The sequence below is a fragment of the Chiloscyllium punctatum genome, chromosome 40 (genome assembly GCF_047496795.1).
Source record: "Chiloscyllium punctatum isolate Juve2018m chromosome 40, sChiPun1.3, whole genome shotgun sequence".
Classification (NCBI taxonomy): domain Eukaryota; kingdom Metazoa; phylum Chordata; class Chondrichthyes; order Orectolobiformes; family Hemiscylliidae; genus Chiloscyllium; species Chiloscyllium punctatum.
The window spans coordinates 45,576,422-45,594,534 of NC_092778.1; the positions used below are offsets into that span (position 1 = coordinate 45,576,422).

General features: G+C 39.4%; 1 protein-coding gene across 1 annotated transcript in view; it reads left to right on the plus strand.

Annotated features, from left to right (window-relative positions):
* polr3e (polymerase (RNA) III (DNA directed) polypeptide E) overlaps nucleotides 1-18,113 on the plus strand; it is a 66,288-nt gene that overhangs the window by 31,987 nt on the left and 16,188 nt on the right. The window contains exons 10-19 of the mRNA XM_072559776.1: nucleotides 240-359; nucleotides 1,653-1,738; nucleotides 3,845-3,889; nucleotides 4,054-4,145; nucleotides 4,997-5,117; nucleotides 6,673-6,754; nucleotides 9,985-10,044; nucleotides 10,725-10,882; nucleotides 12,809-12,873; nucleotides 14,737-15,224. Coding sequence (XP_072415877.1) covers nucleotides 240-359; nucleotides 1,653-1,738; nucleotides 3,845-3,889; nucleotides 4,054-4,145; nucleotides 4,997-5,117; nucleotides 6,673-6,754; nucleotides 9,985-10,044; nucleotides 10,725-10,882; nucleotides 12,809-12,873; nucleotides 14,737-15,224 — 1,317 coding nt within the window. The remainder of the gene's footprint in view (nucleotides 1-239; nucleotides 360-1,652; nucleotides 1,739-3,844; nucleotides 3,890-4,053; nucleotides 4,146-4,996; nucleotides 5,118-6,672; nucleotides 6,755-9,984; nucleotides 10,045-10,724; nucleotides 10,883-12,808; nucleotides 12,874-14,736; nucleotides 15,225-18,113) is intronic.

The window sequence follows — 18,113 nt, forward strand, 5'->3', positions numbered from 1 at the left end:
CAGAGAGAAAAAAATAAACTGCAAAGGTACCGTTCACTTGCAAATACTTATATTTATGGTATGAGATCAATAACTTGTCTTAGCAGTTATTATTACCAAAATCAAAATGAAACATTCTATATTAAATGTAGTTCCCCAAAGCCAGTGCGGTGTCCTAAGGTTGTTTATTGTGTGATCTATTCAATTCTGAACTTAGTTATACCTGTAATCAGGAGCAGTCTTTCTCATGATTTCCTTAGGTTCGTTTCTCACGTCCTGAGAGTGAGCAAGCTCGACAACGTCGTATCCAGTCTTATGAGTTCCTGCAGAAGAAACAAGCAGAAGAACCCTGGTATCACCTCCATTACTGTGGTGTGAAGGTGTGCTAAGTGTCCTCTCATTAAGAGACTTTAAATAATATCTTCCTGTTTAAAACTTATTTTTTACATCCCATAATTTTACTTAAAGTAGATTTGTGTTAATATGTTCTCGTTGCTTAAAAACAGTTTAGTTTAGTTTTATATATAATATTTAAGGAAGTGGCTATAATACTCACAAGAAAATGGAGTTCAGTCCTAGATTCTCCATTTCTATTCCATGTTTTTCTTAGGCTTCTGAATGTGTTCACTTTACTTGCCTTGTTTAATAAACTATTGGCGCTTGATCTTTTGAAATTGTAGAAGCTTGACATTGTTAGATGTGTTTGTACTTGCTTAAAATCATGAACCTGCACCCTTTAGTGTGAGAATGGCTGGAGGAGTTTGACACTGGGCTTGTATTCCCAGTCAAAGAGCCATTTTCATGAAGCATCTGTAAATGTTAAGGTCAAACAAGCCCAGGGTTGCTGTTGAATGGCTTTCGCTTTCCACTATGTGGGTTTAGTTGTTCTCCTTTTGGAAATAGAACCAAGTTATTTGATAATTTCTGTTCCCATTAGATCAATAATTCATATTTGTTTTTGAATACATTCTACCAGATACATTTTCAGATCAGCCATGATTTTACTGAATGGCAGAGCAGGCTCTCGGGGCCAAGTGACCTGCTCTGCTTCCTTGCTTGAAAGTTGAAACAGACAAGTACCAGAAAAGGGAATTGATGAATACTGTGATTGTGACTAAAATTAATTAACTTTAGCATGGACTAGTTGGACCAAATGATTGGTATCTATGCCATATTTCCTGTGCATAGTCCCCCGTAAACTGGGCATTTCCTGTTGGAGTCTGATTGCCAATAGCTGTTATCTGTCTGCCCTTTTTAATTCCTGTCTCCAGCAATAGAAAATGAATTGCCCTGATCTATTTCAGTAATCATGTACCATTCTTATTAAACTCCAGATATTAGTTCAGAATCTTTTAACAGTGTAGAGTAAAGATTTACTGACGGTGATGCATGGTAATTTTAAAGAGGCAGGCCAGCACCTGCTCCCAATAAAATTCTGTGATTATAGGTTTGCTACAAAACTAGCAAATATTGTCATTTATTAAATTGTGTAGAACCATTCAGTAAGTACCTTCCAGTATTTTTGACATAGCATTGTGTTGTCTCTATGATTATTGTACAGTTGGAACTGGACACAAGAGGGCAGTGTTTCCTGTGTCTGTGACAGGCACAAGGTGGCAGTGCTTTCTGCATGTATGATGGGGTTACTGATGATGTGTGTGTTGTGTATACAGGACAGCCGGTCTGAGCACGAGCGGCAATATCTTTTCAGTCAGCTGGCTGGCATGTTGGAGACAACCGAGTTAACTAAATCCCCAAGGTATGAGCTGGGCATCTGCAAGAGTTATTTACTTTAGATATAGATAATATCACTTCATCTCAACCCCAATAAAACACATCCTTTTTAAATGTGTCTAAACCCACAATACTGTGGACACTGGAAATTAGAAATAAAATCACAAAATTCTGGAAACCTACAACTGGTTAAGCATATCAGTGGAGAGAAGCAAGGGGTTAATATTCCTAATAAATTACTTTTAATTAAAACTTGGAAAAGTGAAAACATCTAAACATTTTAAACAAGTGCAAGTGGAAGCTGGGGGAAGAGCAGAAGAGAAGATCTGTGATATGGTGGATATGGGGTAAAATCTAAAAGGTGGTGGTGGGCAAGGGAGAAAAGGTGGGTATAGACCTACAACTGCTTCTAGTTTCTGTTTAGAGAAGATGAAAATGGCAACAACAACAATCACTATAGGCACCTGCATCTGTGTAAGTTGGAGCAATGGGTATTATTTGAAACGTGAACTGGGTGTTGAAATTGAATGATTGTAAAAGCCTAATCAAAAAGTGAGGTGCCTGTTTCTCAAGCTTGTGTTGACCTTCAATGGGATAGTGTAGGAGATATAGATTAGAATGGGAGTGGAGAATTAGTGATTGAGCAGTGTTTTAATAAACTTATAATCTATTTCCATTAGAAGACAATTCATACTCTTTCAAACTAAAATCTAAATTTTGTTCACCTGTTTTTGACTGATACTAATAGATGTCTATTTTGCACAATCAAGGGGTTCTGGTTGCAGGATTGGCAGAGGTTTGTCAAATCGCCCAATCCCCAAGGTTCAGAAGCAGCTGCTCATGCACTTGTGGGTGTCTATTGTTCCTCTTGCCAATTCCCACTTCCTGACTCAAAAGTGCTGAAAATAGCAGAAAATTCCACCAATTGCAATTTGCCAGCTTAAGCACAATGTGGTGGGAAGCAGAAAACTGGCAAGAATCAATTTTCTGGGGCTTAGGGATTCAGAGAGCAGCTGCTACTGTTCCTTCACTTCCTCACAGATAAGCTGTCAGCAGGTAGAGTGGAAGCGATACAAGACTTGGGAAGAGCAAGAACAAAATATTATTCACCTCCCAAATAGATCCAACAAACTAAATCATTTTCTTGTTACCCAGCATTAATTGATGGTACATTGTGAGCCAAGCTGGTAACCCATGGCTTTGGTTGAGCATCCTTCTTCCTGCATATTGTATTCTTCCTGCTCTTGATGCAGTTGCATACTTTTGCAGCATGAGAAAGCTGAACACCTAATATTGTTAACTGAGACCCTCTCTGCTCTCAGACTGGGCATTAAATATCTCAGGGCACGATGATGTAGAAGAGCAAGGGAATTCTTTCTCCTCTTCCAGTGAACATTTATTTCTCAATCAACTTCAGAAAACAGATTACCTTTGTCATTGTTCCAATTCTTGTTTGAAAGAGCTTGCTGAGCTCAGTTTGACTGCATTTCTTAAATTGCAGCTGTCATTGCACTTTTAAATTATTTTGTTGATTGAAATGTTTCGGTATGTTCTGCATCATGACAGGTACTATATAAATGCATAGTTAGTCTGGTTAGTTAGTACTGGCAAGCAACCTATTGTAGGATCTCCACCTTGTTGACCCCCATCCCCTTTCACTGGATAATTACCTTGAACTGAACCCATAGCTAATTTTTCATGCATCTTTTGAATGGTATGAAATTTCACTAAAACCGCATGTAATCCAGTTAACATGGAATAAGTTTTGTAGACCAGGACCCTGTTTGCATTGGTTTCTAGCTGGATTGTGATCCTTTTTGACAATAACTGTTTGTAAAGATCTTTCCTTTCCTGTTCATCCAGTCATCTGCAACATACGCCATTATGAAGAAACAATATCTTTAATCAGTTTGCCTTTTGCAGTATATCCCTTGATTTTTTAGAGCAGCAGATTAAGCTGCCTGATTCACCATTCTCGTAATTTGTTAATCTACATCAGGTTTGACAAGCATGGTTTCTGCTTTTTAAAACCTTGAAACAAGGCTTTAAAAAGCCGAATTGAGTTGTGAAGACTGCTGTGTGAATTTGAGTCTTTCCTTCTGTTCAGTCATTGTTTCTTGTCTCTCTGCAGTGAATATTTATCCATGTTGATGCCTCCAGTTGAAGAAGAGGAATCGTAAGTCAACTCCTTTCCTTCATATCTTAGACCTGCTGGGCTCAAACCCATATTGAAATATAATGCTACCTCCATGCAATTTTTAAAATCATTCTCTGATTTGCAAATCTTTGCAGGTAAAGCTGCATTGTTCAGAGATTCAGCGATTTTGATTTTCTTTGCAGGAAGGTCCCTCTGGCCCCAAGTAATGTGCTGTCTATGGCCCAGCTACGGACTCTTCCCCTCACAGATCAAGTGAGGACCCTGATGAAGAATGGTGAGTGTTTTGTTACCATCTAGGGATGAGTTTTGTTTCTTGCATTACCCCAAATGCACATCAACGATCTGTCTGGCATCCCAACTTCTCCCTGTAAAATTGAGCTAACGCAAATCTCTTGCACATTTTCCAATTCACCAATCACCCCTCTGCTTGATGACCAAATTGACACCATCTTGAATCTACAATTTTTGCTTACTATATTCCTCTGTGGCCTTGTCCATCCTTCTCTCTAATCTCTTCCATCCCTACAACATTTACAAATCTCTAATTTCTCACCTCTTAGACATTCCTCATTTTTATCAATCCATTGTTGGCAGCTGTGCCTTTTATTTTCCCCAAGCTCAGGCTCTGGAATTGCCTTCCTACAGCTCTCCTTTTAAGATGCAACTTAAAGCTGTCTCTCTGACAAAGCTGCCTAATATCTCCTTACGTGGCTCAGTATCACATTGTTTGATGTCATTACTGTCAAAGGCCTAGGGATGGTTAACCACATTAAAGGCACTGTGTAAATGAAGGTTGTGTGGTATTGAGTTGATAAATGGGTGATTTTTATAGTTCTGTTTAACCCCTCTCCCTTACTTCTGATGCATGGAGTCCTGGGAGCATTTGTCTGATCATCATGGGAACTCTCCCAGTAAGCAAGGTTGTGTCCAGGACACATTTTGTAAAATTCACCCTCTGTTGTTTGATTTGAATTTTATCTGTGCAAAATGAGATTTTCTTTGTGTATACATACATACATTGTGGTCTGCAGATAACATTGCTCACAGTAAGTTGAATACAAAGGTTATTTAATGTACACAGTTTTATTTCTGATGGACTTTATTTATTTCTTCCCCCCAAAATAGTGAAAGTTGTCCAGTTTGCAAATCTGATGGGTCTTCTAGGATCAGGAGTTGATTCCACGGCAGTCCTGCGCTGTATTCAGCAAGTGGCGATGTTGGTTCAGGGGTGCTGGGTCGTTAAAAGGTACATACTGACAATAACTCACTAGCTATTTAATTAATGCAGGTTCTGTTTGACAAAACTCATGTTTGTGGCTGACCAAATATGATCATCTTTGAACCAAATTGCATCAATGGAAGAGTCCTCCAGTGACCTTTATTTCCCTCAGGCTTCATAAGTTATTTAATTTCCCATGAAATGTTTACTTGGTACCAAACACAGTGGTTTGAGATCTTGATCCTGTCTATAAGTATTTTCAGCTAAACAATTACATTGATGCTGTTAATGAACAGTTAGCTGCTACAGTACATTTTGCAGCCTGTCTTTAGGTTGGGTGTATATGTAGCACCCTACTTCTCACTTAAGCAAGTTCCTTCACGATCAGTGATGCCTTTGGTGTATAATGACTTGCGGTTTAAACCTACTGATTGCATATAACTAGGAGGTGGATGACGTGAGACAGTTAATAAGGGCGTGTTCCTTCAAATTCTGAGCAAGAGTCTCCTTTGGAGCTGCTGGTTTAGAAATACATTACATGAAGGGATGTCACTAATCTGCAGTACCTTCAGAGTCAACTAGGCTGACTGTACAGTCTGCACATCTCTCCACTACCCACTCCAGCTTGCTGTTCATTTTGGAAATCTCCAAACCCAAAGATATATTTTTGCATGATATTTTCAACCTCACTTATCTACTTATTACCTGGTCCTTCTGTTTGAAACTCCTTGGGACAATTGCATCCAAAAGACCCCAGAAATACAAGATTTTGGAACTCTGTCTGCTCTGTAAATGGTTAAATCCCTGGAAAACTTTGACACATTAATGGATATCATTATTGAAGCCTTTACAGAGCATGCAGGTAAATGCTGTTGGGAGTAAGTCTTTAAATGTCCACAGTTCTGATTATGAACATTAAGACTGCAGCACCAGAGAACATTTGTCTGCTGTCAGAACAGGAGGATGTTATCCTGCCTGTTTCACAATTTGATTACAATGGCTGATATTCCATATTCCTTAGCAAGCTCACCAGGAAAAAGCAACAATTTCAGCTTTTAAGTGTTCCGTTTATCTGTCCTTTTGCTGGCTTTTTCAGTGAGAAGGTTCCAAACATCCACCACCCTTTGCATAAAGAAATGCTTCTTGACCCCTGAATGACCTGTGTCTGATTTTAATGCCCCATATTCAGGACCCCTGGCAGAAGAAAGGTTCTCTCTGCTGTGTTTACTATATTATCATTTACTCATCTTCAATACATCAATTAGATCATTGCACCCCCGTCCCCCTCCCCTTAGTCTTGTAAACTGAAGGGCATACATGCCCTGTCTAATCTCTCCTCCTAAATCTGTCTCTAGTTTCTGATGTCCTTCATTGTAATGTAAGCCATGACATAGATCACTCACCCCAAAGATCTAAGGGAGCTTGAGCTTGAAATCCGTTGACAGGATACTCAGGCTGATTATGTAGAGATCAAGAACCATGTCCTATCTAATTCACTGTTTGGTTATAGTTCTTCAAGTACTCCTAAATATATTTTCATTTCTCGTACTTGAGTAACATGTTACTATCTTTGTTTGAGCAGTGATGTGTTGTATCCGAAGGATAGCTGCAGCCCACACAGTGGAGTTGCTGCTGAAGTGTTGTGTAGAGGAAGGGACTTTGTTGTAAGTACACCAATATTACATGACCACTTGTTACTTTATTTAAGCTGAATAGAATAGAGAGGCTTGTATTTCTACAGTGCTTTTCATGACCATGGGCAGTCCCAAAGCATGTTACAGCTAGTCTAGTCTAGTAGTTTTGAAGTGCATGCATTTCAGCAAGCGCCAGCGAACAGGAAGTTGATCATCAGATAATCATTTTTAGTGATGTTGGTTAAGAGATAAATATCTGCTGTGACATGATGGAAAAGTCCCTGATATTTGTCAAAATGGTACAGTGGGATGTATTAAATGAGGGCAGAGTAGGGGTCAAGTTTAAAGTTTCATCCAAAAGTCAGTGTTCTGACAGCGCAGCACTCCCTCTGTAAGGCGTAGAGGGTGCACGACAGACTTAGGGGTTGAAGTTTCTGAAGTGGCATATGAACCCACAAGTTCCTCCCTCCGACAGACTGCTACCAGCAAAGTCAAGCCTGAGACCTAATGGATCTGAGATTATTGCTGTTCATTGACTTGTTCTTTTCCAGTTTCAGTTCTGACGTGTTCATTTCTATTATAAGTTGAACAAGAGCTAACCTGTAAAGTTTTGTTGCAATTTTATGAAGTAAAAATGCAAGGAGATCTTTTACAGGTTTATCTTTTGGTTAATGTTCTACTTAATTAACAAGAAAGAGAAGTGAAAATGAAATGGCTAAAGTCTGGAGTGTTTCTCGACAGCACAGGTCACCCAATAAAAGTATTGAATTGGGAAACTGGCTTGAGAAATTATGTAAACTGATATACCAGGGTTGTAAAGAAAGGACACTGCACTATTGAGCTGCCATTTTTCAGAAATGACATTAAACCAAACCCTGTCTGCCCTTTCATACGACATAAAAGATCTTTATGTGAATTCTTCTGAGGGGTTGCTGTTAGTATTTATCCCCAAATCCAACATCACTGAAACAGATTATCTGTTCATTATATCTCATTACTATTTATGAGAGCTTGCTTTGTGCTCATTGATTATCACATTAATCTTTATCGGTTAAAATGCTTTGTGATGCTCTGAGATTGTAAGACTGTTGTATGGGTGTTCTTTTGAAGTAATGAAATAAGTCATGAAGAAATTTAGGAATTTTACTTGTTCATCTTTGCTGTACATCTAAAATGTCATAGTTTCATCAATGCATTTATAGAGAGTTCACAACAGAAATGCTTGGCCTATGATTTTTCCAGTGTCAAAACAGATTTTGATTTGATTCACCATTTTGTGAAATGGCCTTGATATGTCTGGTGTGAAGCAAACCATAAACGTATGATCTGATATCTGGACAATTTTAAAAGTCTTGTCTTTGTTTTTTTAAATCAGTCCTTGGCTTGGACCCCTCTCTATCCCTGAAACCTCCTTCAATCCTAAAACCTTTCTCACCTTCAATTCTGGCCTCGATTTCATTCACTCAAGCATTCAGAACCTTCCCTTCAAGTACCTTTGCCATAAACTCTGGAATTTTCTCCCTAAATCCCTCCACTTCAGATTCCCAAGTTTTAAAATATGTGCATTGTGTTATCATTTCAATTTTATAGGTACCTTTAAATATCCAAGCCATTTTTAAATAAATGCTGAAAAATGTGTTGCTGGAAAAGCACAGCAGGTCAGGCAGCAGGAGAATCGACGTTTCGGGCATAAGCCTGAAAAAGGGTTTATGCCCGAAACGTCAACTCCCCTGCTCCTTGGATGCTGCCTGACCTACTGCGCTTTTCCAGCAACACATTTTTCAGCTCTGATCTCCAGCATCTGCAGTCCTCACTTTCTCCCATTTTTAAATAAATCCAAACAACATCCATGGGATGGATGTATTTGTTAGTAATGTGTTAATTGATCTTGCTGATTTATGAAGTAGAGAAACCAATCAGCCGATTCAGAGGAATGCACTGAGCACCAGAATTCTGAATTTATTACAGTGTGATTCTGAATGCTTGGAGACTGTAGGAGTATATGAGAAAACTGCAATCCCATTTCTGAACCAAAACACTGCATGGTATATATGGAATCCATGATAAAACTGGCCATTTGGCGTAACTAGTCCATTACCATGTTTATGCTTCACATGTGCTTCCTCCAATCCTCCTCCCCTAACACTTGCTGTATTATCCCCTTGCTTGCTCGTGTTTATCTAGCCTCCTATTAAATCAAACTATTCACATCAACCACTCCCCGTGGTAGCAAATTCCACATTCCAACCACTCTTTGGGTGGCACAGTGGCTTAGCGGTTAGCACTGCTTTTTCACAGCGCCAGGAACCCCGGTTCAATTCCAGTCTCAAGTGACTGTGTGGAGTTTGCACATTCTTCCTGTGTCTGCGTAGGTTTCCTCCCACAATCCAAAGATGTGCAGGTTAGGTGAATTGCCCATAGTGTTCAGGGAGGAGTATGTTAGGTGCATTAGTCAGTGGTAAATGTAGAGAAATGGCTAATGGATTTGGGTGGAATACACTTCGGAGGGTTGGTGTGGACTTGTTGGGCCGAAGGGCCTGTTTCCACACTGTAGGGATTCTAATTCTAATTCTACTTCTAATTCTGAATTTCCCATTTGATTGCTTGGTGATTACCTCAAGTTTTATTTGAAGGTGTCTGTTAGTTCATTCCTCTGACGTTTTTCAAGAAAAAGCAGGTCTATTTTGTCCTTGTCAGGTATCATGCCTCCTATTTCTAGTGTCATTGGGAAAGTATAGGGTTGAAGAAATACTTGGAAAGAATGTACTTGCTTGATGAATTTGATGATCAGTTATAACTGGTTACAAACCCACCAGAGTGAACTGAAGCAACATAGGAGTATTCACAGCTCAAAACCCTGTCTTTCCTACGGATAGGAGCTGCAAAAATCTTCCACACTCAGCTTTGTAACCGTCAGACTCACTTCCAGCAAACACTTGGAGAGTTCAAGATTTCCATTACCTTTTGAAAAATTGTTTCCTGCCTTTGCTCCCAAATGGCACAGCTAATTTTAGCATTATGTCCCATTGTTCTGAATTCTTCTTCCTTCCCCCACCTTACCGGAGAAACCGTTTCTCTCCATTTACTCTAACAACTCCTTTCACATTTTTAAGCTATCAGATCACCCCTTAATCTTCTCAAGTTAGGAAAATACAATTCATATTTGCCTCTGTCTTTCTACGTCTTTGTCTAACCCCAGTATCACTGTAAAATTGGGTAGTTAAATTTAATTTTACTTTTCGTTGTTTCTCCTGTTGTAGATGTGGAAGTTTACACAGGATCTTTGGGTCATACGAAAAGAAGTAGCTGCTGTGATCAAGGTATGCAGCTCAGCAGATCTGCTGCTGACATTGAATTTAATTAAGCCCATGATATTTTCAGCAATGTGAAAAAAACAGCCAATTCTATAAGATATATTTACAAAGCAAAATGTTGAACTGTAGCATTCTGCAAATAAAGTACTCCTTTTCTCTCATTGACTCCTACATGCCTACCCTCTCTGGCATGTCTGTGCTATATATCCAAGCTCTCAGATCTACGCAGTACACTCACGTCCCAACACTGACAAAAAAGGCAAAGATTTTGACCAGTGTTTCTCCAAACTCATCATTTTTGGGAATTGTTTTTTTTTAAACAATGTCTGAATATAGTTTTATAAATTTATCAATACATTTGTGAGAAGGTGAGTACTTAATATGTTCAGATATTGAGTGTTTAACTTTTAGGGTTTCAACCGTTTTCACATATCAGAAGAGAACCATCATATTGTAATGAATTGTGCCATATTTCATCAAGAGGTTTGCTATTCGTGATATACAGAATCCAGTCTTTTGGTGTTTTGCATTGGGTTTGGTATCTTCACCTTACAAACACCCTACACATGTTCAAATCTTTGTCATTCAGCATATGTAACGCTGATTTTTTAAATAGAACAGCATTTGATCATTATACTGAAGAAAGCCTGGCAAATCAACCTTATCTATTCATCTTTATCGACCAGCTCCCCCCTGAGGATGTGAAGGACTTTCTGGAGCAAATGGCAGTTCCACGTATCAACAAGGGCTGGGAGTTCCTGCTTTCCCCTGATGCAGAATTTGTGAAGAAGCATCCAGATGTTGTCCAGAGGCAGTACATGCTTTGGATGGGGATTCAGGCCAAGTAATTTTATGTTTCATTGGGGGTTTGGGGATGACATTACAGCTGTCATACTAGCCTTTAACACTTCAGCTGCTGTATACTGACTTATTGAAGTTTGGATGGAATTGCTTGTCCAGTAACCATAGTTTGAATATTTGATGATGGACACAGTGACCTGAATGGGTTCTTTCCATGCTGTAAAAACACAATGACTCAGATGTGGTTTCACCTGTGCCTTGTATTACTAAAGTATGATATATTTACTGTTACGTTAAAAAAAACTTGTGCGAGAAAGGAAAGCATTCCATTGACTATCTTAATTACTAGCAAACTAACTTCTTGTGACTTGTACACTGGAACACTGAGAACCCTCTGTAGCTTGGAATTCTGTAGTCATTCTCCATATAAGTAATACTGTGCATTCTTACACTCTGCATCTGCCAGGTTTTTTTCCCTATTCACTCAACCAATTCAAAATCAGTCTGCAATTTCTTTGTCGTCTTCACAAAATACTTTTCTGCCTGACTGGTAATCGTACCTTTTCCCTGACCACTGCCCAAATCAGAAGATTGTATCTCAAAAGGTGTGACCACTCTAACAACCAACAAGATATACCCTGTCAAACACATAGTGTTTTGAATTTTAATTGAGGTAAACATGCTTTTCAGCTGCTGCTGTGCAGCCTTTGCAACATTTTTTTTAAGCATTCCTCTCATAGATAGTCACATTTCCAACCTAGTGACTTGCGCAGTAACTACTGTTGGTTACTCAGTTGTCGAATGGAAAAAGCACAAAAGATTCCCAGAGCTGCAAGTTTTCTCTGCTTAGTCCCACCCTGTAATAACAAATAAGCATTCTATCCTACCCAGCACAGTGCATCCCATCACCAGGGCACCGCCTTTGCTTTGTGGTTTTACATTATACCAGGGCGATGCTGTTGCTATGGTGACAGCATAGATCTGTGGCGAAACAGTTAATATGATCAGACTGTCTGTCACTCCACCCTTGAGCCTTTAACAGGCTACTGCATGCTTCAGATTGTTCCCCTGCATTCTATCAAAATACATTGTCCTCTTTTCCATTTGCTTCTTGCACATCACAAAACTAGGAAGTTTATTTTAATCATTTAATTGCATGTTGCACAGATAATCTTATCTGTGTAGACTTTTTTTCTCCCCAAGTTGTGACACTGGCTTTTTCAGTCCCACAAGAGTACCATTGTGGCAGGCTATTGAGAAGCACTGATAAGAGTCAAAGCTCGTTCTCTGTTCATTTCATCAGGGAGATGAGTAAGTATTTTAGCAAGAGAAAACAGACAAAGCATTTTGGTTTTAATCAAGATTTCTCTGCCACACTTTCTAGTCATTTTTAGATTTTTGATTTTCTCCTTTACTGCCTGCTGCCATTGGCTGAATATGGCATGTTCCAAGCAGTTCCTTTGCACTTTGTATGAGAAAAGGACACATTTTAACACAATTTCAGCTACGCTGTTGGTGGGATGTAATGAAGCTTGTAGACGCTGTCCTTCAGAATTACTGATAGTGGCTTTCTCCCATTGAATTATTTCCCTAGCAGCAGAATCCCTGCGTTCTAAAATCTGAATAAGTTTGGTAAAAGAAAATTACTGAAATTTTTTTTTTTAAAAACATGTTTGTTGAGAGGAGAACTTGAGTAATTTGACTGCCCCTCCTCTGTTCAAGCTTACTGGCAATCTAGCTTAAGACCTACTGTGTTTTGACTTGATTTATCCTTGGAATCTTCAGTTTGCTGAGTAGCTTCCTTCTCTCGTCTAATCATAGAGATAGGAGATGCAGACCTGGAGCTTACTGTCCAACAGTGTTCAACCAAGTTATCTCTTTTATTTCTGTTAGTGAAACAGCTGATAGAATAAAATGTGTGAAGGTGCTTTACCAGTTGTAACTATGCAGGATTTTCCTCCATTTGCAGGTTAGAGAAAGTGTACAATCTGGCCAAGGAAGATGTGATGCCAAAGAAACCCACCTCTCAAGCAGGTAAAAATAGCAAGATACTAGCCTACTTTAAATCACTGGATGGATTTAATTGATGATAAATGTAAAAACGACCAGTCTTTCCTTTTATAGTTAAATAGAACAAGTTCTTGTTTTAAACATTAAGGTCAGCATCAGCAATACTGGTCTCCAGTGAAGAAAATATTCAGATTTAGATAGGAATTATAGGATTTTTGAATGTTTTTACGATGACATTTGCAATTCTGTCCATTTTTTTCTTCAAAATCATAAATAAAATTAGTAATGACTGCATTTTGCAATCAGACATGTTCATTCAGACCTCCTAACAGTTGGTGAGGTTTAAAATATTATCCCCAAATAAAAAGCAGTTTATCTCCAGTTTATTCCCAAATTGTTTATTTTGCAAATGGAAGACTCTAGCACATCTCTGGATTTTCTGGTTGGTCAATTTTACAGTCACATGCTCATCAAAATCCAATTGCAAAGGCATGATATCTTAGACCAAGTAAAGGTGACATTGAAAGACTTGCCTGAAATTGTCTTGTCATTCAGCCTCCATGTAACAAGTTCTCAGTCCACCCTGTGCCAATTGGGTACAAGTCAGGAGTGATGGAATGCTCTCCACTTGCCTGGATGAATGTAGCTCCAAAACCAGTTGAGACTTGACACCATCCAGGACAAAGCAGCCTACTCAATTAGTACCTCATCCACACACATTCACTTCTTCCAACATTCACTTCTTCCGCCACTGCAGCAATGTGTTTGATCTGCAATATTACTGCAAAAATTCACGAAGGTTCCTAGAGACAGCACCTTCCAAACACTGGACCACTACCATGTAGAAGTACAAGGACAGCAAATACATGGGGATACCAAAACCTGCAATTTCCCTTAAAAGCCACACACCATCCAGTGTTGGAAATATATTGCTGTCCCTTCACTGTACATAGTAGGAACCCTGGAATCCCCGTCTTTTGTCACTGTGGGTTTACCTACAGCAAACAGATTGCACTGGTTCAAGAAGACAACTCACTACCATAAACCACCTCAAATAAATGGAGTGAATTAGTTAATAAAAACTCCTGACGGAGTAACGTGTTAAAAATAAAATTTGCTCAACTTGTAATTAATTAAAATTGTGGGCTACACAAATTAATTAGACTTGGTTGAGATTTCCTGTACAATCGAATAAAACATCCACTGTGGACCCTCTGGTAAAATGGGCACCGTGCAGTTTCCTGGCATGAAGGCCTGTAACCTTCAGAGGAGGAATGGTGAATTGGAAAGTGAAGTTATAGTGACAGTATCATTTTGATCAAAGGTACTGTGAACAGTTCTATTCTCCACATTACAGAAAGGATATACTAGAGAAGGTACAAAAATAATTCTAGATTATACTAGATATCACTACAAGGAAAGATTGAAACGACTGGAGGATTTTACTTTAGAAAAGATCAAGCATGACCGAATTCAGAATAAATTGAGATTGTGATGGGCCTGATAGAGTAAAACTATTAAATGTATTTCCACTTGTGGTGAGGAACAAAACTTGAAGGTTATCAAGCATGACAGTTTTAATAGGAATTTAACAGGGTATTTAGAACATATTTCTTGACCCAGAATGATGAGAATGTGCAGTGTGGTTGGGGTGAATAGTATAGCTGAATTTTAAGAAAAGCTAAATAGTGCCCAAGGAGAAAGAAATAGGTAGGTATGTATGTGGAAAAGGTGAGAAGATGTTCATACAAGTATAAACTAGTTGTGCCCTAATGGCATCTTTGTGTTGTAAATACTTCGTAAAGAAGGAAAAAGGCTAGCAGCAATCTGCAGCTTGGTGCAAATTGACCGAATTGTCTTTGCTTTGTTACATGCACCTTTTGCCAGTGGTGGTGTGTGGGGAGCGCAGGGTGGCCGTGGCCAAAGAGAGAGTACAAGGTAATCAGAACGTCCTAGAGAACAACTACCGACGGCGAAAGTCTTCCCACGTGGTAGGCACGCGAGCCCCCGAGGACACCCCACTTGCTATCAAGATCAAAGAGGAGCCACTGAGCGAGGAGGAGCCCATGGACACGACCTCCGGACTGGGAAGCGAGGCAGCCAATGGGGTCCACTCGGACGAAAGTTCTCGCGACTCAGCAGATTTGCCTGTTGAGTGCCAGGGGGCTCGGAGTGAAGTTGTAGCAGCAGAGCTGAAAGAATTTGTGCGGGGGACACTCAGGAAACATTATGTACTCAGTTTAAGTGAGCTGAAACGACTGTTTAACCTGCACTTGGCCAGTCTGCCCCCTGGCCATATTTTATTCAGTGGCATTTCAGACCGAATGTTACAAGAGACGCTTTTGAACTGTGGATGCAAACAGATCTTGGTGCCTGTGAGTATCTATATATTACACTATAGTTATAATAAACTGCTGGCGAATACATTTGTGACTGTAGGAGAATTCTGTATGGAGTTATTAGGCTTCTAAGAGCAGGTGGAAGCAGAGCAAACACAGATTATCCTAGAAATTTGAGGGCCTCAGATGAGATAAATAATGAGACATGTTTCCAGTGACTAATAATAGTTAAAAATCACACAACACCAGGTTACAGTCCAACAGATTTACTTGGAAGTACAAGCTTTCAGAGCACAGCTCCTTCATCAGGTACCAAATAATTGTTCTAAAAGATAGTCTCCTGTTGTAATGTATAAAATTTGCCACCCTATTTGAGCACAGTAAACTTCCATGATCAGCAGTTAGGTAAATAACCTGCTGATTTATTTCTGGTGGTGACTGAGAGATGATTATCAATCAGGTCAGCAGGGAAGAGCACTTCTTCTTTGAATTGTATCATGAGATCATAACCGTAAACCTCACAGGGGCAAATAAGACCTGTCCAGGTGGCTGTAAAACTGGAAACTCATTTGAGCTGACCTGTGATACCCTTCACTGCCTAATTACCATCTTTAGTTTAATGCTAATCAAAATATTCATTTGAACTATACTTAGAAACACTGAAACCCCATGTGGTGGGGTTGGAGGCAGTAATGACTTCCAATGAATTGGGGGAAAAAACTAATCATTTTAAACAAGCTCCTTGTGTTATAGTCACTTAGCAAAGGAAACAGAAGAGATAGGATGAAATAGCGCAACTTTAACAATGATATATTCAAAAAGTGAATTGGAGTCCCCACACTCAATCTCCAGATTTGGCAGATGGCAGTGTCTGTTGGGGGGGCTCTTGCCTGAAACATCGATTCTCCTGCTCCTCGGATGCTGCCTGACTTGCTGTGCTTTTCCAGCTCCACACCCTTGATTCTGATCTCCAGCATCAGCAGTCCTCACTTTCTCCTAGATGGCAGTCTTAATTTCATGCTGCGTTCTTCTACATTTATATCCTTTTCTTCAAGGTGAATTTGTCAATAGAAAGCAGTGTAGGCAATTTTATACCTTCCCATCCTCACCAGGTTCTTAAGTTTTGAGTAATAATGGACTGGGTAGTTGCTGTTGCGAGAACTGCTTATTAGGGAACTTGCCACCTCCTCACTGTTTTGGTTTTACTGAAATTTAAGTATTTTCTGGATTAGTGGTGCTGGAAGAGCACAGCAGTTCAGGCAGTATCCAAGTAGCTTCGTCGATTTCGAAGCTACTTGGATGCTGCCTGAACTGCTGTGCTCTTCCAGCACCACTAATCCAGAATCTGGTTTCCACCATCTGCAGTCATTGTTTTTACCACCTTTGAAATTTAAGTACCCTACACCAGGAGTCAGATTTGGTAATGTTATCTCACCTCCTTGCATCTCTCTAGCAATAGAAGCCTTCAGGTTTGCCCTTCCAGTATCTGTGTTGATACCCCTTTATCAGCCGCAGGCCTCTACCAACACTAATTATGGAAAGAAAAAAATTGCATTTCTCTAATATCTTCTACTACCTCAATGCCTCAAAAGATTTTACAACCAGTGAAGGTCTTCTTAATGTGTAGGCAACATTGTGATGTAGGGGGAAAAGCAGCTAATTTATAAACACAAAGTTCCCACAAACGGCAAAATGATAATGAACAGATAATCTGTTTTTGTGATATAAATTGAGGGCTGCATATTGGCCAGGATGCTAAAGAGACGACTTTAGAACCATGCTAATAAGTCTTCTCCCAAAGGGCGATGTTAGGACCTTGGTTCAACATCTCATCCAGTAAACATCACTTTCTAAGAATTGCATGAGAGTGTCAGACTTAGATTTTGTGCTTTAGGTATCTAGTGACAGCTAGATTCACTAACAAATGTGGCCATAAAACAGTCTTATAGTCAAAACTTTATTTAAAAATCTGGTAATAATACAGCATCTGGGAAGAGTTTCTACGTTTCTTTGTTTCCAACATGGAGGTCCTCTATTCAGCTGCCTCTGGCTCCTTGTCAATTGTTTATGCTTCAGAATGCTGTCATCTTTTGTTTAGATTAGATTCCCTACAGTGTGGAAACAGGCCATTTGGCACAATAAGTCCACACTGACCCTCCAAAGAGTAACCCACCCAGATCCATTTCCCTCTGACTAATGCACCTAATACTATGGGGCAATTTAGCGTGGCAATTCACCTAACCTGCAACTTTCCACAGCTTTGTTGCTCCTGCTCCCACCAACATCTTGGGAATTGTGTGCAGATCAATAGAATGAACTTAATTGAAAACTTTCTTTCCCTTAAAGAGAATTTAAACTTGTGCAATAACAGAACAATTTAAGTAAAGGAACAGATATATGACTAGAAGATGACAAGATAAGAGATGGAATGCAGCAAATTAAGTATTTCAGGTTTTCATGTTAGACCTTGCATGTTATCTGAGCTGAGAATAGGCATTCTTGGCTTTTAACAGATCATAACTGCGTAATCTTTTAAATTATTGATGCTAATGGTTGTGCTGAAGTGTCCTGTGCTGATAATGCAGTAACCCAAAGATCCTTATCGAACAAATGCCCGCCGCATTGGAATTGATATGTTAATCTTTCATTTGGTTTCAGATTTGTCAAAGGCACTGTTTTTTTTAAAATGGTCCCAGCTATTAAATTGATTTCTTTCCCTTATTGTCTCAATGAACCAATGCACTTCACTTGAAGCGTGGTAACTATTGTTCTGTTGTTACATTGGTGAATGCTGCCACTGCTTTGCACACAGCAAGCTCCCATGTTCAGTGAGGAGATCCTGTATGTATGTTGATGATGGTGGGTGTAGTCTGAGTACAGGAGTAATCCCTGCTCATTTTCTGTGCTGCAGGACTTTTAGCAGCC